This window comes from Heptranchias perlo, chromosome 24 (assembly GCF_035084215.1).
Source record: "Heptranchias perlo isolate sHepPer1 chromosome 24, sHepPer1.hap1, whole genome shotgun sequence".
In the NCBI taxonomy this organism is placed as follows: domain Eukaryota; kingdom Metazoa; phylum Chordata; class Chondrichthyes; order Hexanchiformes; family Hexanchidae; genus Heptranchias; species Heptranchias perlo.
This window is the reverse complement of record NC_090348.1, coordinates 28,872,710-28,896,681: the sequence shown is the minus strand read 5'-3', so window position 1 is coordinate 28,896,681 and position 23,972 is coordinate 28,872,710. Positions and strand designations below refer to the sequence as shown.

Here is a 23,972-nt window from a genome sequence, read left to right as displayed (position 1 = left end):
CCACGTACTCCCCGCGTGGGAGACTTCTACTGCCTCCCAAAGATACACAAAGCCAACACACCCGGACGTCCTATCGTATCAGGCAATGGAACCCTGTGTGAGAACCTCTCTGGATACGTCGAGGGCATCCTAAAACCCATCGTACAGGGAACCCCCAGCTTCTGTCGCGACACTACAGACTTCTTACAAAAACTCAGCACCCACGGACCAGTTGAACCAGGAACACTTCTCACCACGATGGACGTCTTGGCACTCTACACCAGTATCCCCCACGATGACGGCATCGCTGCAACAGCCTCAGTACTCAACACCAACAACAGCCAATCTCCAGACGCCATCCTACAACTCATCCGCTTCATCCTGGATCACAATGTCTTCACCTTCGATAACCAGTTCTTTACCCAAACACACGGAACAGCCATGGGGACCAAATTCGCACCCCAATACGCCAACATTTTCATGCACAAGTTCGAGCACGACTTCTTCACTGCACAGGACCTCCAACCAACGCTATACACCAGATACATCGACGACATTTTCTTCCTATGGACCCACAGCGAAGAATCACTGAAGAGACTACACGATAACATCAACAAGTTCCATCCCACCATCAAACTCACCATGGACCACTCCTCAGAATCGATTTCATTCTTGGACACACGAATCTCCATCAAAGACGGGCACCTCAGCACCTCACTCTACCGCAAGCCCACAGACAACCTCACGATGCTCCACTTTTCCAGCTTCCACCCCAACCATGTCAAAGAGGCCATCCCCTGTGGACAGGCCCTGCGAATACACAGGATCTGCTCAGACGAGGAGGAACGCGATGGACACCTACAGACGCTGAAAGACGCCCTCATAAGAACGGGATATGACGCTCGACTCGTTGATCGACAGTTCCGATGGGCCACAGCGAAAAATCGCATAGACCTCCTCAGAAGACAAACACGGGACACAACCAACAGAGTACCCTTCGTCGTCCAGTACTTCCTCGGAGCGGAGAAACTACGCCATGTTCTTCGCAGCCTTCAACATGTCATCGATGACGATGAACACCTTGCTAAGGCCATCCCCACGCCTCCACTACTCGCCTTTAAACAGCCACCCAACCTCAAACAGACCATCGTTCGCAGCAAATTACCCAGCTTTCAGGAGGACAGCGTCCACGACACCACACAACCCTGCCACGGCAACCTCTGCAAGACATGCCAGATCATCGACACAGATACCACCATCACACAAGAGGACACCACCCACCAGGTACATGGTTCATACTCCTGTGACTCGGCCAACGTTGTCTACCTCATACGTTGCAGGAAAGGATGCCCCGGAGCATGGTACATCGGTGAGACCATGCAGACACTGCAACAACGGATGAACGGACACCGCGGAACACTTCAGCAGTCAAGGACATTCAGCCTCCGATCTTCGGGTAAGCGATCTCCAAGGCAGCCTTCGAGACACACGACAACGCAAAATCGTCGAGCAGAAATTGATAGCCAAGTTCCGCACCCATGAGGACGGCCTCAACCAGGATCTTGGGTTCATGTCACGCTACATGTAACCCCACCAGCAAAAAAAGTTATCTGTTTTTAATACAACTGGTCATTCTCTCTCTTTCGGGTGTTTCTCTCTCTCTCTCTGTCTTTGTGTTATGACCGCTTGTGTATTCAGTAGTCTGGGATGTAATGTTTCTCTGTCTGAACACCATCCATTCCTTTGATTGCTTTGATTATATCTATGCCGAGGTGTGATAACGGGCAGTTGGAAAGATTATCTGTAATCACCAGGCATTGTTCTCTGACTATATATGCTGTGCATTTACGGAATCCTACACTCACCTGACGAAGGAGGAAAGCACCGAAAGCTTGTGATTCCAAATGAAGCTGTTGGACTATAACCTGGTGTTGTAAGACGCCTTACATTTATCTTTATAGATGCTGACAGACCTGCTGTGCATTTCCAGTATTTTCTGTTTTTAATTATATAATTTAGATTTTAGCAATGTCTTTGTGACACAATGCCACATAGGAGATTGGTCCACAAGATTGGAAGTCAAGGAATTAAGGAAGGAGAAGCTTCTGAAGTGGTTTCGAAATTGCTTGAATCAGACAAAACAGGGTGCTTGTATATGGAGCTGAATGAGTGTGGAAGCAGACAAATGGTGGGGTGAAGTTATTGTTCATGATGTATAGAAATGATTTTGAAGTGGCGATGGAAACAAAGGTGTCAAAGTTTTCTGACAATGCCAAACTGGTGGTGGGGTTGCAAATAACATCAGGAAGTTTGGCAGACAAATTGCAGATATCATTTAATGCGAATAAATGCAAATTGATGAGACTGGCAAGGGGAACATGAATGGAAATAAAAGCTAAATGATATTAGTCTACAGAACACAACACAGGAAAGACATCTAGGGTTACTTGAGAATAGCTTGGTGAAACCTTAAGCACAATGTACAACAGTGGTAAAGAAAATTGGCAAGATTTTAGGACGCATTGTCAGAAGGACGGAGATTAAGAACATAAGAAATAGGAGCAGGAGTAGGCCATATGGCTCTTCGAGTCTGCTCCGCCATTCAATTAGATCATGGCTGATCTATGATCTCCACTCTACTTTCCCGCCCTATCCTCATATCCCTTGATTCCCTTAGTGTCCAAAAATCTATCAATCTCAGTCTTGAATGTACTCAACGACTGAGCATTCACAGCCCTCTGGGGTAGAGAATTCCAAAGATTCACAACCCTCTAAGTGAAGAAATTTTTCCTCATCTTGGTCCTAAATGGCCGACCCCTTATCTTGAGACTATGACTCCTAGTGCTAGACTCTCCAGCCAGGGGAAAAACCTTCTCAGTATCTACCCTGTCAAGACCGCTAAGAATTTCAACTCTCATTCTTCTAAACTCCAGAGAATGTAGACCCATTCTACTTAATCTCTCCTCACAGGACAACCCTCTCACCCCAGTAGTGGGGGTGAACGGTTGTTTTTCAGATTGGAGGAAGGTATACAGTGAAGTTCCGCAGAGGTCAGTACTAGGACCACTGATTTTCTTGATATATATTAATGGCTTGGACTTGGGTGTACAGGGCACGATTTCCAAATTTGCATTTGACACAAAACTTGGAAGTGCAGTGAACAGTGAGGAGGATAGTGATAGACTTCAAGAGGACATAGACAGGCTGGTGGAATGGGCGGACATGTGGCAGATGAAATTTAACTCAGATAAGTGCGAAGTGATATATTTTGGTAGGAATCATAGAATTATAGATAGGTTACAGCATGGAAGGAGCCCATTCAGCCCATCAAGTCCACGCCGGCTCTATGCAAGAGCAATCCAGCTAGATCCACTTCCCCGCCCTATCCCTGTAGCCCTGCAAATTTTTTCCATTCAAGTACTTATCCAGTTCCCTTTTGAAGGCCATGATTGAATCTGCCTCCACCACTCCCTCGGGCATTGCATTCCAGATCCTAACCACTCGCTGTGTAAAAAAGGTTTTCCTCATGTCACCTTTGATTCTTTTGCCAATCACCGTCCTCTGGTTCTTGACCCTTCCACCAATGAGAACAGTTTCTCTCTATCTACTCTGTCTAGACCCTTCATGATTTTGAATACCTCTATCAAATCTCCTCACAACCGTCTCTGTTCCAGACTCTCTGTGGAAGAACAAGGAGAAACAATATAAACTAAAGGTTACAATTCTAAAGGGGGTGCAGGAACAGGGACCTGGGGGCATATTTGCACAGGTCGTTGAAGGTGGCGGGGCAGGTTGAGAAAACGGTTAAAAAAGCATACGGGATCCTGGGATTTATAAATAGAAGCATAGAGTACAAAAGCAAGGAGGTGATGATGAACCTTAATAAAACATTGGTTTGGCCACAACTGGAGTACTGTGTCCAATTCTGGGCACCGCACTTTAGGAAGGATGTAAAGGCCTTAGAGGGGGTGCAGAAAAAATTAACTAGAATGGTTCCAGGGATGAGGGACTTCAGTTACGTGGATAGACTGGAGAAGCTAGGGTTGTTCTCCTTAGAGCAGAGAAGGTTGAGAGGAGATTTGATAGAGGTGTACAAAATCATGAAGGGTCTAGATAGAGTAGATAGAGAGAAACTCTTACCATTGGCGGAAGGGTCGAGAACCAGAGGACACAGATTTAAGGTGATTGGCAAAAAAAACAAAGGCGACACGAGGAAAAAGTTTTTTACACAGCGAGTGGTTATGATCTGGAATGCACTGTCTGAAAGGGTGGTGGAGGCAGATTCAATCCTGGCCTTCAAACGGGAGTTGGATAAGTACTTGAACGGAAAAAAATTGCAGGGCTACGGGGAAAGGGCGGGGGAGTGGGACTAAATGGGTTGCTCTTGCACAAAGCTGGCACGGGTTCGATGGGCCGAATGGCCTCCTTCTGTGCTGTAACCATTCTATTATTCTATGAATCAATCTAGTGAACTTTCGTTGCACCCCCTCTAAGGCAAGTATATTCTTCCTTAGGTAAGGAGACCAAAACTGTACACAGTACTCCAGGTGTGTTCTCACCAGAGCCCTATATAATTGCAGCAAGACTTCCTTACTCTTATACTCCAACCCCCTTGCAATATAAGCAAACATACCACTTGCCTTCCTAATTGCTTGCTGTACCTGCATGTTAACTTTCTGTGATTCATGTACAAGGACACCCAAAACCCTCCGAATACCAACATTTCGTGGTCTTTCACCTTTTAAAAAATATTCTGCTTTTCTATTCTTCCTACCAAAGTGGTTAATTTCACATTTCCCCATATTATACTCCATCCGCCCCCTTCTCACCCACTCACTTCACCTGTCTATATCCCTTTGCAGCCTCTTTGTGTCCTCCTCACAGCTTAGTTTCCCACCTAGCTTAGATACATTACACTCTGTCCTCTCATCTGAGTCATTGATATAGATTGTAAACAGCTGAGGCCCAAGCACCGATCCTTGCAGCACCCTGCTAGTTACAACCTGCCAACCCAAAAATGACCTGTTTATTCCTATTCTCTGTTTTCTGTCTGTTAAGCAATCCTCAATCCGTGCTAATATATTACCGCCAATCCAATGAGTCCTAATCTTGTGTAACAACCACTTGTGTGGCATCTTATCGAATGCCTTTTGAAAATCCAAATATACTACATCCATTGGTTCCCCCTTATCTACCCTGCTAGTTACACCCACAAAATATTCAAATAGATTTGTCACACACGATTTCCCTTTCATAAAACCGTGTTGACTCTGCCTAATCATATTATGATTTTCTAAGTGGCCTGTTACTGTGTCCTAAGTAACAGATTCTAGCATTTTCCCTACTACTGTTGTCAGGTGAACTGGCCTGTAGTTCCCTGTTTTCTCTCTCTCTCCTTTCTTGAATTGCGGGGTTACATTTGCTACCTTTCAATCCACGGGGACCGTCCTGGAATCTAGGGAAATCTTTAGTCCCAGAAAGTGATAATGACCCTGAGTACTGTGTACTATAGTGAGACATCCTGGCCTTGCAGAGTGGACAGTGAAGGACAATTAAAGTGATACATTAGATTAAGCACCTGAACTACGAGGAGAGGCTGAGGAAACGGTTGTGCACTCGCCAACCTGTGAATTCCCCCCATTCATTTTAATGGACAGGAAAGCCAGGGACTAGCAAGCACAGAGTGGAAAACCCCAGTCGGAATGTTTAAATGAGACAAAAGGTGGCTACGGGTAGGTCTCACTGAAATATTCAAGATATTGGGGGTATAGATAAATGCGAGCCTAATAACACGCTTGACACAATTAATTCTACAAGCTCAGAAAAAGGAGGGCGAACAAACAATTCAGATTTAACTACTTTACAGAGAGGGTGGTGAACATATGGAACAGACTAACAGGCAGAAATATTTGGCAAATTCAAGAGGGAGCTGGTTATATGTTTGGCAGGTTGATGGTTAGTGTAATACACAGTATATTCTGAACTTTGGAGCTGGCCAATTGGACTGCAATGGTCTCTTCTGTTCCTGTACATTCCTTTGTCAGTGCAGCACTGGCCTCCTTCAAATGGAAAGAGTTCTCATCACAAAATTAGTCAAATCTGAAAACTATAATTTAAAAAAAAAATCAGTGTACTGAATGGCTGCAGTATTTTAATTAGAAGATGATGCACTAAGCAGCTGCAGAGGGTGAACATTTTAATGCGTAGTAATAGAATGACTTTGGAAGCTGATTGAACATAAAGACTGAATAGGAAAAGAGATACTCTGTTGAACTAATGAAGAGACCTAATTATGGGGAATGAAGCACAATTATCGCTACAAAGCTTATTGGGCTGTCAAGTCTTGTTAGAATTTTTAACAACTATATAAATGAAAGCAATCTAAAATTCCCCAAAGGCAAAATTATTAAAAATTCTATATATATGCATATGTAAATATATATTTAGATATATTTAGATGAAGTTGATCAATTTTCGTGCAAAAGCTTTGACTGTTGTGGAAATCTTGTCACTTAATCGCTTAAGGAAAGCAACAAACTGCATGCATTAAACTGCTTTCATCTGAGAAAAATGACTGACAACAATGTGATGGAATAAGTTACTAAAAACTGCCAGCTGGGACATAATTTAGAATAAATAAAAGTTGATCCACCTGCAAACATGTGAGCTCTGATTCATCCTTTGTGTCACGTGCAAACTAACCCCTTCCATACTCTGATAATTATGTGGGATCTGAGTTCAGGTGCGCATTTCTAGGTCCCATCTTCAACCGTCCATAAACTTGAGCTCATTTAAAACTCTGCTGCCCGTATCCTAACTCGCGCCGTCCCGTTCACCCATCACCCCTGACCTGCATTGGCTCCTGGTTCACCAACACCCCGATTTTAAAATTCGCATCCTTGTTTTCAAATCTCTCCATAGCCTCACCCCTCCCTATCTCTGTAACCTCCTTCAGCCCAACAACCCTCCGAGCATTCCTCCAACTCTGGACTCTTGTTGCATCCCCATTTCTTTCACCCCACCACTGGTGGCTGTGCCTTCAGCCGTCGAGGCTTTAAGTTCTGGAATTCCCTTCCTAAGCCTTTCTGCCTCTCCACATCTCACTCGTTTAAAAGATGCTCCTTAAAACCTACCTCTTTGACCAAGCTTTTAGTCACCCGTCCTAATATCTCCTTCTTTGGCTCAGTGTCAATTTTTGTCTGATTATGCTCCTGTGAAGCTCCTTTTATCTTTCCCTCCTCTGTGTTGCCAGACAATGCACCCTACCCATCTCTGTCAAGCCAGACCATAGGATTCTCCCAGTGACACCCTTCCAATTGCTACTGAACCTCCAGACACCCTTTACAGTACGGCTAAACCCCAGGGCCCCCCACCTCAAAGCATCCAAACTCCAGGACCACCCATGCTGCTAAACCCCAGAACCCCCAGTGCTGGAAAAAACCCAAATCCCCACTGCAGTCCAGCTATACTCCAGATTCCCACTCCAGTTCTGTCAAATTCCAGGCCCACCCGCAGTGCTACCAAAGCCCAGGTCGTTGCCCTCCAAAAGTGCTGCTAAAACCCATAACTATCCACCTTGCTCTAATGTTGCTAAATCCCAGGTACCTACCTCCAACCTGGTACATATTGCCTACAATCTTGTTGTGTAACCTGGATTTAAAAAAAGGTGAGTGTGAAAAATTGAGTACATAGGTAAAGGAATACAACGGCTACTGATTTTTAGTTTTTCACGCAAAACTGGACAGAATCCTCAAAATCCCAGAATACTGTTTGATAAAAATTACAATTTGACTTATTCTGTCTCTATAAATCCAACCCTGATAATAACACATTGTGTGTTACATGACATTACATCAGTATTGTTATAAAAGAGCATATTCACTGATTCACTATGAGCAATAGCTTGGGAGTTCTGCTAGTACAAAAAAATCTTCTGCTGAGCGTGTGTTTTGTCCTTCACACTCCGGGCAGCACACTTACTGAGGGGTCAAGAATGAGGGGGAAATAGATACAAGATTGAATGTAAGAGATTTAGAATAGAGGGCAGGAGAAACTTCTTTACACAGAGTTGTGAGGCTGTGGAATTCACTTCCAGGGTTAGTGAGGCAGACACTATATCAACATTCAAGATTAGATTAGATAAATGGTTGAAGGAAATGGAGTTGAAGGGATATGGGAACAGGTTGTGTAAATGTGATTAGAACTATATGCTCGTGTGAAGGGGAGGCAAGCAGCCCGACATCCATGACCTGCAATGTGCAAGCTACCTGTGGAGGCACGACAGGCGATGATGCCCAATTTGGTTCGGGTGCACGATGCCTCCGCAGCGCTGAGTCAGGGCCTAAAAACAGGCCCAGACAAAATTCCACCCCATTGGGAGGGGTGATCAAAAACACGGTTGAAGAGGTGGGTTTTAAGGAGGACCTTAAAGGAGACGAGGTGGAGAGGTAGAGGGGGTTAGGGAGGGAATTTCAGAGCGTGGGGCCTAGGTGGCAAAAAGGTAAGGCTTCCACTGTTGGGGGTAAGGGAAGAGGGGGATACACAAGAGGAATTGATAGTTTGGGCAGGGATTGTAGAGCTGCAAGAGGTTACAGAGATAGGGAGCAGGCGAGGCCTTGAAGGGATTTAAAAATAAGGATGAGATTTTAAATTTGAAGCTGAAGGTCCAGGAGCCAATGTAGGTCAGTAAGGATGATGTGATGGTTGAGCAGGATTGGGTGCAGGATAGGATACTGGCAGTAGAGTTTTGGATGAGCTAAAGTTTACAAAGGGCAGAGGATGGAAGGCAAGCTTGGAGACCACTGGAATAGTCAAATCTGGAGGTGTTACTGCACCTCATAATTACACCACGTTACCAACATTGCACATTATAAAGAAAAAAAAGGAAAGAACTTGCATTTATATAGTACCTTTCACAACCTCAGGAGCTCAAAGCATTCTTAGCCAATGTAGTACTTTTGAAATGTAATCGCTTGTTGTAATGTAGGAAAAACGATAGTCAATTTGTGCACAGCAAGATCCTACAAATAGCAATGAGATAAATTTTTTGTTTTGGTGGTGTTGGTTGAGGAAGAAATGTTCAATAGGACACCAGCTGAACTCACTTGCTCTTCTTTGAATAGTGCAAAGGGATCTTTTACATCCACCTGAGAGTGCAGATGTGGCCTTGATTTAACGTTTCATCTGAAAGACGGTACTGCCAACAGTGCAGCAATCCCTCAGTACTGCACTGAAATGCCAACATAGATTATGTGCTCAAGTCTCTGGAGTGGGACTTGAACCCACAACCTTCTCAATCAGAGGTGAGAGTGCTACCATTGAGCTAAGGTATATTATGATACTGCAAACTTACCATGATACTGCAAATAACAAATATATGACTTGCAATCCAATACCTATTTTGGGAGGTGGAACTATTTAATTTGAAATGTACATTAAACTTTTGTTACCCACACTTGAAATTCTTCAATTTCCTGATTCTCTCTCAGAATATTCATGGAATAAAATATCTCCAGGAATATTCATGAGATAAAACCTTGCGTAAGACATTACCTCATTGCACTGTTTACTAACATCAATCTCTTTCTGACTTAATTCCGCTTCACAGAGCAAGAAAGATTGTATTCAATTCATGTTATTTGTATTGTACTTCATTCCCCACCTAGGGAATTTCTTTACAACACCTGTACGACTAAAATTTGGGGACACTTGATTATCTACCAATTTTCATTATCCACTGGGGGTCGGGGGGAAATCTCCTCCATTATGATGGAGTGTTTTGCTGTTTTGGTTATATTGTAGATAATTGACTGCAGCTACAGGTGACATGCAGTCTCCAAGTATCAGGAATGCTTGTGAAAGTAAAAGTCATATATCAGGTCTATGGATCAAAAACATAATAAAAAATAGTCTGGAGGGCAGTGTATTAAGCTTGTTTGGTTGTCACTTACGTAGCTTAAGTAGTTTAAAATTGGTGTTGAGAAAAGCAAACAAAATGTATTTTTTTACATTACAGAGAACGTAGAAATCGCGTTGTAATGTAAGTTTTCAAGTATTATCTGGAAACATATAATGGATGTGACAAGTAGCATTGATTCTATGCTTTTATTATGCTTGGCCAGAGTAATGTTTTTTGCTTCTAGTGTTTGTCAGATTGAGCTCTTGACAGATCCTGAATCTATCCAACCATCCGTCAGTCAACCTATGGGAGTTCGTGCCTTGCGTAAGTACAAGTCAGGTATAGGTCATTGATTGGCAATGCTAGACTTTCAGTGCAGACACACAACTCCAAACCAGCCTAATAACTACATACTCTGTACACAAGGTGACCGTTCCATCTAGACATTGTGGGGGTTATATTGGATAACCCCTGAAATTGGGCGTGGGGGTCACGGTGCGCAATTAACTCTCGCCTGGTTGTTGAGATGCAGGCAGCATGTAACATTTGTGCTGCCTGGTGATTTACTTGATTGCTGTGTCCAGTCAGCGCTACCTGGGCTGTTGACAAATGTAAGGAATCTTACAACACCAGGTTATAGTCCAACTGTTGAGTGGCTGCTGTTGAATGGCTGCTCACCAGCAGGGGGTCCAGATATAGCAAGTGGCCAGCACCATTTAAAGGCAGCCTGCATCTCTTAAAGGGGAGGTACAGTGTGGCTGCAGGAAGAGGTAGAAGTCAATTGGGAAGTGAATCTGTGCTGCAATATAGTGCAGCATGATGTTGACGGGATCTCTGGAATTTTTAATGAGCAACAACTGGGCTGCTCAACGTTTGCGGGACTCTGATATTTGCAAAATATAAGATATGGGTCTGCACAGAGTCTGAATGGAGATCAGACATCGCACACGTAAACACAGATGCAGCTCCTGTCCCTATGTTTACAAACTGTTGGTGAGTTATTTTAAAACATTGAACAAAGGTTGCGCACTACTAAATCCCACATCCTCCAATCTGCACGCCAGACCTCACCAATCTACCGATCTGAATTTGTACCAGGCCTGCGAGAGTGCATGCAACAAGGTTCTCTGATGATGCACTGGAGGCCTTGTTGCAAGAAGTGGACAGAAGGAGGGACATTCTATATCCGTGGGGGGGTGTAAGAGGCCCTCCAGACACATGACCCCGAGGCAGTGGGATGCAGCAGAGGACGAAGTCAATGCCAGGCGCAGACCACCACGAACATGGATGCAGTGCAGGGAGAAGTTCAATGCTTTGACACAAGTGGTCAAGGTGAATATGGTCAAGGTGAATAAGGTCAACTGTCAAGTGGCATCTCCTACCAACTACACCACTCGCCGCATCCACTGCTCCATGCGCTACGACCCCTATCACCCACCTACCAACAAACTCTCTCAATCAGTAGTCAACTCTTCCAATCAGATGCTTCCTCTCACCCTCACACATTACCACTGTTGCAAGCCACACACCCACAACTCACAGGTCGCACACATTGCTAGCTATTCAACCATGACAGCCACATCACCCAAACATCTTGCAGGACACTCACCGACACACGTCCCGCTTTCTTGCAGGAGAAGATGGCGCGTAACAGGAGGCAGCAAGTGGCAGTGGCTCCATGGAACATGAACCTGCTGTCCTCTCTCAGAATGACAGCATTCCTGTCCCACCACTGCCACTCCACCAGTGTCCTTGCTGTTGCCTGTCAACTAGCCAGCCCACTCCCTGTAGAGTATTGAAACTTTTTTATAGGAAGATAGGAACAGGAGTAGGCCATTTAGCCCCTCGAGCCTGTTCCGCCATTCAATGAGACCAGGTTGATCTGTGACCTAACTCCATATACCTGCCGTAGCCCCATATTCCTTACTACCTACGGTTGACAAAAATCTATCAATCTCAGATTTAAAATTAACAATTGAGCTAGCATCGACTGCCATTTGTAGAACAGTGTTCCAAACTTCTATCACACTTTGCATGTGGAAGCGTTTCCTAACTTCACTCCTGCAAGATCTGGCATTATTTTTAGGCTATGTCCCCTAATCCTAGTATTCAAGTATAGGAGACCTCCAAAAACTGGTACAAATGCATCAGCAGCCAGAAGCAATAATCCAGCAACTAACCTGTAACTCCTGCAAGATCCCTTTGAATAGCGCTGGTGGGGGTCCTCCATGCTGCTTAAGACCCATTCAGCTGTGCGAGTTAAGACAGAGCGTTGGCTGGAGCATTGACTTCCAAAATCACATCCTTTATATCAGCATTGCACACTGATCTACCGCATATTCTCCCTACTTTACATGCTGCTGGCATTTGTTATCCGCGCGTGCGTGAATGCCTTTACCAGTATGGTATCCGGCACACGTCACGCTAGAACTGTGCGCGTGCATTCCGGACGCCATTTTGGGTCCTTAGGAGTTCGCGCAGCGCCTACACAATGGGCGCTACGTGGCCCAATTTAGAGCCCACTATCCTTGGCCACTCAAATCTGTTAGTACCAAGCATGACACAGACTTGGGCTGTGGACTCTTGTTAAAGAGTGGCTAGACTGGGATTGCTCCAATTACTTCACTTGTGATCCTATAAACGTTTTCAAAAAAGAGAATTTTGTCTACTTTCCCTTGTCTTCAGTGGTGTGAGAGTAGATACATGAAAGATAAATTATCTTTGATTGAACTACAAGCTATAAAAAGCTATTTTGTATGATGTAGATATTACTGTTCATTACAGAAACAATAAATAAAGTATGATATTTAATGCATTAGTCAGGGGCACAAGTAACAATATTATATTTTTATCACAATGCTACTTGTGTTAAATTTACAATTGCATCATATTTTAGTCTCAAATTATGACCATTTCCAAGTCTTACAGCAAAAACATGTTTCATCTCCTCCTCAATGTGTTTATTTCAGAATTGCTAATCACAGATTCATGATCAAATGAATTTAGATTGCTATGAACTCTTCTAAAATAGTCATGTGGCTAGACAGGATGTCAGTTAACAGGAATCGATGAAACCACTGAGGAACCTGATGCCACGTCCAGAAGATGTTGCTAAGGGGCAGCATGTAGATGAGGACTATTTGGGGAGTCCCCCAAAGTTAGGGACTTGGGGGACTCCAGAGATAATGGTGAGGAGGTGGGAAGAGAAGTCATTGCAGAAGATTCACTGGCCACGATTGGATAAGTTAAAGTGGAACCAAGCAAGGGCAGTCTCACACAGCTGGACAATGGAGGGGAGGCGTTGGAGGAGGGTGGTGTGGTTGACTGTGACAAAGGCTGCAGACAGGTCAAGAAGGATGAGGAGGGAAAGTGCACTATGGTCACAGTGACAGAGGATGTCATTTTTAACTTTGATTAGGGCCTTTTCGATGCTGTGGCAGGGTCGGAAATCTGATTGGAGAGGTTATAAACTTGGTGTTGCGGAAAGATGGGCATGAATTTGGGAGGTGACGTCATGTTCAAGGCCTTTGGAGAGAAAAGGGAGGTTGAGGATAGGGCAGTAGTTTGTCAGGAAAGAGGGGTCAAGGGTGGGTTTTTGAGGAGGGGATGGTGACAGCTGTTTTTATAGGGAGGGGGACAGTACCTGAGGAGAGGGAACTGTTTACAATGTAACACCATGCAAGTCAGTGTATTGCTTGTTAGGGTAAAAATCGCACTGGTGTTTTATATGCAGTAGGCTGGCTGGAAAGGCACTGCTTATTCTGATCAAATCATGTCCTCAGTATGCAGGTCATTAAAAAAAAAATTGAATTAAGGTGCAACTTGTGCACTGGATTTGATGGCAGTTCATGTAACGCTCCGATACCAAATATGTTTTACTACATAATACAGTTTCCTACTGTCTCCGAGTTATAGTATGTAACACATTGAATATGTAATATATGCACTTCATTATGCAGCATGTTGGAAGTCGTCTCCCATTAGAATGTCAATTCTTCCTCTGTAAATTTGGCTCTGCACTACCACTGGGAAAGATTTCTCAGCCACCATCCTAATGTTTGTTTCAAATAAGTCACAAACCACGGCAATATAGCTGATCTGAGACAGCTCCATCTACTTCATGCCTGTCTTAGTGATCAGTTTCATCCCTGAAAATTGCACAATTTTGTCACCAGTCTTTATACAGTTTTATACCAGAGCTATAAAACAAATCAGACCTCCGAAAGAAATCAGGAACTTTGTGGAAACTCTGCAAGCTTTTGAAAACTCAAGTTAGGGTCCCTTAGCTGATACAGAATTTTAAAACAGTTTTATAATTTACTTGTCAGTGTATTTCTCTGCATCCAATCCTTTACAACCATTCACTAGATTCACCTGTCAACTATTTAATTAATGCGTAGGGAGCTGATAACAAACTGCAGCACATACATTAATCAGATAGATGAAAAAGGTACAGTCGTTTGCTTTGTAAGTGGTGTATATATTTCATTCCTGTGTAAGGATGCCAGAACAGCGGATTAAAGCAGTTATTTTGCAATTAACATGCATGTTGGAACACATATTGCATTCACAGAATGATGCCACCTTTCATCCCAGCATATTTTACATGAAATGGTAACTTATTGCAGATGTCCTTTTTTCCCCTTATAGTTTAATTAATTGATTATTTGAGGGGCCTAGTGTATGGAAGTTCTAGAATCCACACAAGACATGATAGTTGTTTCCACAAACCAGCAATTCTACTGTGTTACTGTGGACACTCTGCACAAAACTATAATAGCCAGAATATTAATAACTTGCAGTAATTATTTTTAAAATGTAATAGTCACAACTATTCTATATTGCCAGGACAGGTATCAGAATGATGATAATATTGTGTAGAACAATTAATTTGTATATTTATCTGGAAACATACACAGTCATTTAAACCAGTCATAAACAATATGTTAATTTTAGATTGACACTATTATGCAGTCAGGATAATTTCATTTATTTAAATCACCATTAAGTATGAGCCAGATTAAAACAACCTCATGATAATGAATTTAACTATTTAAGGTACAGCATATGGCTGAATATCTCAGTAACAGGACAGGTTAATTAATGGGCTACCAGAAAATGTTTCCAGAGATTGTTGGGTCAGTTTTTTATTGCCATTTTTTTTTAAACACTAATGCAAATTTGAAAAGTCTGACTCACCACTCCTTTGAATGACCAAAGTGGTCTCAATTCCAACTAAACATTCCTTTAAAATCTCCACTACTTGGGCATGGCCGAGAGTCTGCACATTCTGCTGATTAATCTCCACGATTAGATCACCTTCATTGAGGCCACCACAACCTTGAATATCTAGGATTTGTTTCACTCGCTGTCCTGTGGGACTGTCTGCTATGGTAAAGCCAAAGCCCTGTGCTCCTTTCACAATAGCAACCGTCATGAATTCGGACTGAGTGGCTCCTGAAGAGGCCATAGAGATGCTGTCCTCCTGAACTGCTGATAATGTTCCATCCATCTGGACATCGGTGGGTATTGGATTAAAAGAATGTAGATGTCGGTCAGAGATGTCTGGTGCTGAGCGAGAGGTCCGGGAACCAAACTCCACATATGTGTCATAATTATTTCGCCCATTTACTAGGACTGGTTGTCGGTCCACTATTGTTATAGGAGGCACCATGCTGTTGTTTGGGTCATCAGGGTCAAAGGGTAAAGGGTACCCACGGCACAGTACAAGATTGACACATTGACCAATTGGGACAGATTGGAAAATTTTGACTACTTCAGCATGAGTATGTCCAAGGACACAGATGTCATTTATGTAGACAATCACATCACCTAGAGGGAGAGAAAGAATAGGGACAATAAAGTAAAATTTAAATTAAAAGACATGAAGTTAAGGAATTGCATTTGTTCCTGTGTTTTCCCCCTTTAGCTTAAAGTAAATCAATTTGAGTTATAACAGACTTAATGAATGTTATGCAAGGCTGACGAATTTAAGAACCAATTGGATGCTGCAATATAGGGATGTTAGGGTCGTTCTGGATAGATGAACAATAATGGCATGAATGGCCTTCCTAATCCATAATTATCTTGTGATTTTGTGAAGACTTCAGGCACAATACCTTCCAGATGTGACAATCAAATGTGACAATTATAAACCTGACTGTTGTTGTCAAACAAACTGAGCAATTAAATTTCTTAAGGTTCCTGCTCACTTAATGACACATTTTTCAATTTTTTAAGAGTATGTGCAAAAAATCAAATACTTTATCTAATTTCATACTGAATTTTGAATAGATACAAAAAATCAAATAGTTTAATACTGAGCCACTGTACTGTTGATGAATGTATCTGCCAATGAATAATTCATAAGTAATAATTAAATAGCCATGGGAAAATAATTTATATTTTAGAAACACTTGTCTTTTATAAAGTATTTCACTTAACAGACATTTTCAAATTATAAAGTTAAAATTATTTGTTAAGGATAGTTATAACTTACAATACCAAAAGAGGTCACAACATCTCATCTCTAGTACCTGATGAAAAGTTCTCTAGGACTCAATTTACTCAACATACTCTTGGGAAATATGAATACTGACAGAGGTAATGATGAATTTATCTTCATACACAATTTCCCTCATCACATATCATTATTACAGTACATGTGTTGCATCATTGAAGAAACTGTTCAGTTATTTTTCTAAGCAACCTTTTACCAACTTTCGTCTCTCCTTAAGGGACTGACTCTTGCCGAGAGATGGATCCAAGAAGACAGCAATCCTCTGCTACTTTGCCCAAGTGGCCATGCTTCGCTTATGAGCTGAGAATATGAGCGTGGGCAGGCCAGTTGACGGTAGAGGCCATCACTGTTGCTCTTCAGGGATGTCCACACATATGCATACTTTCCAGGAGCAGGAACCCTGGCTGAATTTTCCCATTGCTAGCCAAGGGGTCTGGATGCAAACTGTAACGTCCCAATTGATTGCCTCACTGCAATGAGCTAACTCACACAGGCTGAGAATTGAACTTGGGATATAGCTTAGTATTCTCAATACCAATGGTGAATTTGTTTTAACATTTGCATGGAGCAAACATTGTGAGCTCTACACCTGTGCTTCCCCTTGGTGACCCTGTGCTTGTCTTACTTCATAATCTAAGCCTGTGTCTGAGTCCTCCCAGAGTGAGAAGAGCAACTGGATTAGCAGGTTGCCGTTTGCTGATGGGATGGTGTGGGCTTGAACCTCTGGATGTAGGATCATGATATGGTCCTATAATACCTGGAGCCACATCAGATAATGTAGTGACTGCTAGCGCTGCTCATTCTCTGGCACTTCATCAATTCTTTAAGGGGCCTCATTGGAGTGGGAGGATGTGCAGATACCCTAACAGGAAACCCCTCATGAGACCCTTCTCTGCCATGCCCCCCCAGTTAGATGATCAGTAAACTGCATGAGAGCAGTCCGTAGGATGTCTTTGATATGGCTAATGCCAGCCATCACTACTCCTCCCAATTCTTAGAATTATAGATTTTTGCAACACTGAAAGAGGCCAATCAGCCTAAGAAATCTGCACCAGTGCTTTTCTCCATTAGCCACCTAGTCAAATGCCTTGGCCCTACTCCCCATATCCTTCAATATTCCATTTTTTCCAGCAACTATATAATTATTTTTTAAAAGAATTAACGGATTCCTTTTTGGAAAATTGCAGCCTTCTGTTGAAAAGGAGACTTCCTATACTTAATGTATACCTGCAAGACTACTGGGAAATTTGCCAGTGGGTAGTTAAATGGGGCCTTATTTAAGGCATATGGAACCCGTTAAGGACTGTCTAGCCTGGGGTTGGCTATCTGGCTTGCAACAGGTTCTTCCATATAACTTTGGAGGCTGACTATTGGAGAAAACAAGGCAAGACAAGCCCCAAACCAAGATGGAATCTGTACTGGAGCTCAGGGCCTGCGAATATTTGAACCTCAAAACGCATTCATCAAAAGAAAGGCATGCTGGATCTGCACCATGCACTGGAGTTCTTCTAGAGAACTGAGGGCTTCCTTGGAAGGGAACTTACATGTCCTTGCATCCCCCATGCCTTCTGTGAAAGAACTTGCATTTATATAGCACCTTTCACATCCTCAGGATGTCCCAAAGCGCTTCACAGTCAATGGAGTACTTTTGAATTTTGGTTATTGTTGGAATGTAGTGAAGATGAGATGACCAAAGTAGCTTAAAAGCTGAATTCCAGGATCACAAAGCACAGAATATTACTGTACTTCTGCTTTGTGTGGGAGCACACAGATAAATCATAGAAATTTTGTTAGAGAAGGAGGCCATTTGATTTACAGTTCTTGTCCAATGCTAGCAACCCCACCAGAGCGATCTACTTTAATCCTATTCCCCTGCTCTTTCCCCATTCCTTCTAATTTTTTTTCTTTTTGAATTATGTGATCTGAGTGGGAACAAATGTAGGGAGCAAATCCAAAATGAGACTGTGAACAGGACTCAGGGAAGATTGTTTAATTTTAAGCATAAAAATTTAAAGGAACAGTTCTGGAGAATGATATTCAACCGGGGGATGGAGGGAGTTCCTAGTTGTATTTGCAACCTGAATGGATGAGGAAGAATATTAATTTTGTTATGGACATCCTTTCTGAAAAAAGTTCTCCTGCAAGGTCAATCTGAAAATATTTGTGCGTTTTTGATTCACTCACCCATTTCCATTTTGCTATCCACTGCTGCTGGTCCTTCTGGTATCACACTCTTCACTTGTAAAAACTCATCAGGCTCATCACCACCAATAATGGTGAATCCAAATCCCATGCTGCTCTTCTTCAGTGATGTTGTAAGAAATGTTCCCTTCAGCTGTGAAGCATCTCGAGTGAAGAGCGGCTTTTCTATGTTGATAATGCAAAGAAAAATACGTTAAAAAAACCCTTTGTGAGACTTGTGCCATCACAGTGCTAAAGGCACTGAGAGTGTGTGGTTTTTTAACTTTATTTTTAACCCTTTTAGACCCAAATCTGAAAAAATAAAATCAGTTAATTAATTTTACAATGAGTAATACAAAAATAGTGACAAATTTCATTGCAAATCGTAGTTTAGTGGAGAATTTAGCAGATAAAGCAAACTGCATTTTGAATAAAGTGGAAAGGAAAGGGTTAAAAACAATTACTGTAAGCATGCTATAAGCAAGTAACAGAAGACCACATTCCACTTCCAGTGCCTTTGACAACAAATAATGAGCTGTGATGTAGAATTCCCCACTACAAATGTCTGCTTTACAACAGTGCAGCTTGACTGTGAAGTTGCACTTTGACATACCATACAGCCTGTACATTCCAGCACTGTCACTCCGATACTGAGACAGGTCATTCGTACTGCGCGACCGCTGAGGCAGAGAGCCTGGGCAGGTATGTTTGGGTCTAGGTAATGTTGATGATGAGCCTTCTACAGTTATAAAGGAGAAAAACCCTCATTCTTAGGCCTTGATCTTATGAATAATGACTATACTCTATAGAATATTGATAGTTCCATGCTACTTAATTCAAAAGAACATTAATCTCCACCAATTCCAATATGTCCTAGTTTGTAGCTACAGTATCACTTCTGCTATGATTGATGCTTTAATTACATTATATTTGCTTTATGCATTAGTCCTGAAACATATTGAAAAGCCTCTAAAGGTTAATAAAGATACACTAACAGTAATATACTTTAACACAAAAGAAAGACATCACAATAACAAAGCATACAACATTCCAAATTTTATGCCATTTACATACAGTATCATAACGATATTACCTCGGAAACCTGGTGCTGGCATAGGGTAGGGCACTAGATCCTGCTGCATTGGCTGTTGCTGCTGCAACTTCTTCTTTGCTTCGAGAACAGGATTTTCAAACTGGGTTTTTCGATTTATGTGACTAAAGCGTCATATGGAAAAAAGAAAAATAGCAAGAGCAGAAGAATGGCACAAAAAAAGCATTGAAATAAGAGTAATCAAGAGTAGGAAATATGTAAGGAAGAAAAAATCCAGGGGACAGCGAGAGGTGACAAAAAACAAAGACATACTTATTATATTGTCTTCAGGGTCTTAAAGATACGAATATGTATGTATGTTTGATAGTTTTAGCTCAAAAAGAGAACAAGTTATTTATCCTGCAAAGCTCATCATTTTGTAATCACAATTCTCATTTACAAGAATCTCTATATGAAACAGTTGATGCCACAATTCACCTTAACGAAAAAAATGAAAGCATAATGAAAAGCTGAACATTCAAAGAAATTGTAGAATGAAGTAATAATTGCCACACAAAATGCACACTTTGAAGATACTGTGAATTGTTCTTCCATAGATCTGTGATCTAATTTTTTTTTCTGAACTGTTAGTAATACGATATTGTTCAGCAAACTTACTCAACATAATAGGTGCCATAGATTGGATCATCTATTTTCTCCCAACCATATGGAAGTTCTGAAATGACAGAAAAGTGATCACAGATAAAAATATGTATTAATAGTAAACACTGATTTACACATAGATAAGTTCTCTGCCATCTTTCTAAAGACACCTATCAACTGATTTAAAATAAAAATTGAGAAATCAAGGTGAAGTGTCAATGCACATAATGCAGGACACCATCAAGGTCGAGAAGAGCAGAAGAGAATCCGAAGTAAAACAGGAAGTAATGATAAGGAGATGCGAAGCTTGGGTTTTAAGAGCTTGAAGATTGTAGAAAGAAGAAAAGACTGAAAGAGGTAAGGAATTCCACAATTTTAAGGTCCTCAGAAACTATGAGTTAGCATAGGAAACTGCGTGATAAGTCTTGATTTCAATTCGGTGAGGGTATAGGAAGAGGGACAATATGTTTGCAGCTTAGCAGTTACAAAGATGAAGGTTCAGTATGTCTACATACTGACATTATAGTATTGATATAATAGAGAAAAACAAAAAAAAGTTGCAATGGAGTAGGAAAGATTGGATGCTGGAAGTGATAGAAGGATTCCCTATCTGATGACAAGTTTATTCTTGTATCTTGTCCAGGATTACGAGAGAAATGCAAGAAGAGGGAACCCAGATCGGACCAAGTATTCAAGTCTTTGATGAATTTGGCCTTTTTAGAGATTTATGAATTGTTGAATGGAAAGGAATCGTTTGACATTAAAGAGGACACTGAGCTTCTCATTGGCTGCTTCGTGTTGACATGTTTATTTTCTGTAACAAGGAGCATACCAATAGTTTTTTTTGGGAGAGGGTAGAGGAACCATTAATGGCATTGTTATACTGAACCTTTTGGTATAAATCTCACATTTATAATGGAGAAAAAAAATCCCACAATTAGGATTAAAATTAAATTGCTCGAGGGGAGAGGAATTACATCCCCACACATTGCAAATGCAAAAAATCCATAAAATAACAACACACACTCCACAAATTTTAGTTCTAAAGCTTTAGCTTAAAAAAAACAGTTCTCTCAATGGTTTAGTGGGTAAATATGCTACACGATGTGGTACTGAGACTTACAGACCAGAAGGTCCCAGGCTTGATTCCTGATCTGTACTCAGTGGGCTGATTTCAGCAGGGGCAGCAGTTGGGGTACCATAAGTGGCCTCAATGCCCCTATACTAGAGAGAAGAAAAAAAATCAGGGAGGCTTCCCACTCCTAATTGATATCTAATGGTTTCTGCTGAAAATGCGTATACCTGGTTGTCAGGCAAAGGAAGGATTGGGCTTAGCTGTGATGCTCTCCAAGGTAAAATAGTTTTCACACTTTTTGAACTTACACTTGAGAGTGGGATCAGAGGGTTGCTGCTGCCCGGTGAACCACATCCCAACAAAAGCCAGTACCTTCAAGAAAGGGAGTGGAGAAAATCCAGAACAGCAGAAGTTGAACCTCATGCTTTTACTTTCTCTACTGAGATGCAAAAGCTGGGCCCTAAGAAAAGATAAGCATTTGCACATTTACCTCTCCAGTATGAAAGAACCCATACATGGTAATGTGTGAGACTTAATGAAATGGGTCCGTTGACCTCGATTGAGGGAGATAAGATGAATGGAAAGTGAATAGAAATAGCATTATCAGATGAAGTCATCTCATGTATGTCAATCAATAGTATAACTTTACCTATTGGTCATATATATATACATCTTGTTGTTTAGAGAGGTAGTTACATGCCTCATAAGGAGATTCAGATTTGTGATTTGTAGCTCAGAAAGGTATATATAAAAAGTGGCGAATTGTAACAGGACTTTGGAATCAACCCAGGAAGTTTGAGCTCAAAGTGCTGTATACTAGATAGACTTTGTTTTCCAGAATCCGGTTCATTTGATTATGTAAGTACTTAACCTTATTTTGGATAAGCGAAACATTGCTTTTGTGCAAATTGTCTTAGCATGTGATAGCTAGCTAACACAACCTTGCTCTGGCCAGCAAAAGGTAATCAGAATATGTTAGTCAAGATGGATAAGACTCACAAAAATGCTTGTTCAGTGGAGTGATCTCAGTTAACAGCAAGTTTGTAAATGGGAAAACATATGTATAGTATGACTGTGGGCTCACTTCACCAGATTGAAGCTAATGAGAATATATGTGGTTATTTTATCACTGTACCAGTTTCCTAAGCCAATGATAAAATGATGTTAGTATTAATAATTTTCATCAGGATATTGGCTATTTTGATACACAGTCCTGACTTATCTCAAGAGACTTAAGATGATAGCAAACAGTATGATACGACACCTGTTAGCTATGAAAATGACTTTAGCTTCTGTTTTTCATACTGCAGCCACTTCTGAATCTACATTTCTAACTTGAAAATGTAATGTTTTGAATGAAATGCATACTAGAATAAATACTTTCCCAACTTTAAGCATATTTCCTGTGGGGACGTAATTGGGAAGTTACACCCAAAATTTCCTGGAATTTCCTTTGGGGACATAATTGGGAAGTTACATCCAAAAATACACCTATTAGTGCACCCATTTTGATGATGTCTATTTACATCCAAATTTCCTGCCAATCTCATTAATATAGGCAGGAACATAGAAATGGGAGTAAACATGCAGAAATCAGCGTAAACAATCGGGGCCCGAGAAAAGCACCAAACTCACACCATATATTCCTTCTTTAAGTATAGAAATTACAGTTTCAAGCCATCTAACCAACATTCATGCAGATTAGGCACAGCATGTTTAAGAACATGCAATTGTGGAAGCTTTTCAATTTTTAATGTGACTTATACTGATGCCATAAAATGCATACAAAGAAACAGAAAATACATTGCATGTCTCAGTGAGGATAAATTCTTTTTTAAATCATTCTAAAAATCACAATAAAACACCAGAAAATTACTTTGTTTCCTGTTGTACCCAGAATTCAGGGCTTAATATTACACCCATTTTGAACCAGTATAATTGCAGAACATTTGCTTGTAAGGCTCTTTAGTCAAGATGCATTCGGGCACAGGGATCGATAGACGGGTATAAAAAAGCGATGAAGTTCGGGCATATCGTAATTATATGCATAACACACTTGTGCCCAAGTTAATTCCATCTTTTATGTTGGGTATTTGCTTTACATGTCTCTGGGTGTAAATACACAGGAAATTCTACCCCATTATTCAATATTAAATTACAATATATTGCTTGAATTTATTACATATGGTTTGAATGTCATCTACAATTTTTTACACCCACTTCATGCAAAAGTGATAATATTGTTTATCATTACTGAGAACAAATAGCGTTAAAATTGACTGTAACAAAATAAAGTAACATAAGTTATCAAAGTCTTGGAAAGTACCATTGTAACACAGGTGTCTTGGTCAAATGTCATATAACAACTAAATGTAATGGTCCTAGTCAACTTGCCTACAATCAATGTTTCCTTAATAACATTTCAAAACTTACAGTTGGGTCATGCAGGCACAATGTTGTATTATCCTACTCCAGCCTGTGTTGCAGGAAACTGACCCCTTCATTTCAACTCCTGGCTCTCTCTTACTTTAAAAAAAATTACCATCATTTGGTCTTTTAAATGTTCTTTTAGCCTCTCCTTGAGATTTTATTATTTAATTAAATACACTGTAGAGAGTTTGCTAAA

The 23,972-nt window shown here is 41.3% G+C and overlaps 1 protein-coding gene across 18 annotated transcripts in view; it reads right to left on the bottom strand.

The window, feature by feature from the left end:
* magi2a (membrane associated guanylate kinase, WW and PDZ domain containing 2a) overlaps nucleotides 1-23,972 on the bottom strand; it is a 595,536-nt gene that overhangs the window by 64,526 nt on the left and 507,038 nt on the right. For 9 of the 18 annotated variants that reach the window (XM_068004958.1, XM_068004959.1, XM_068004948.1 and 6 more), the window contains 5 exons: nucleotides 20,287-20,344; nucleotides 19,672-19,793; nucleotides 19,192-19,317; nucleotides 18,582-18,764; nucleotides 15,077-15,709 (listed from right to left, as the gene is read on the bottom strand). In XM_068004958.1, coding sequence (XP_067861059.1) covers nucleotides 15,077-15,709; nucleotides 18,582-18,764; nucleotides 19,192-19,317; nucleotides 19,672-19,793; nucleotides 20,287-20,344 — 1,122 coding nt within the window. The remainder of the gene's footprint in view (nucleotides 1-15,076; nucleotides 15,710-18,581; nucleotides 18,765-19,191; nucleotides 19,318-19,671; nucleotides 19,794-20,286; nucleotides 20,345-23,972) is intronic. The other 9 variants (XM_068004960.1, XM_068004961.1, XM_068004964.1 and 6 more) reach the window with 1 other exon arrangement.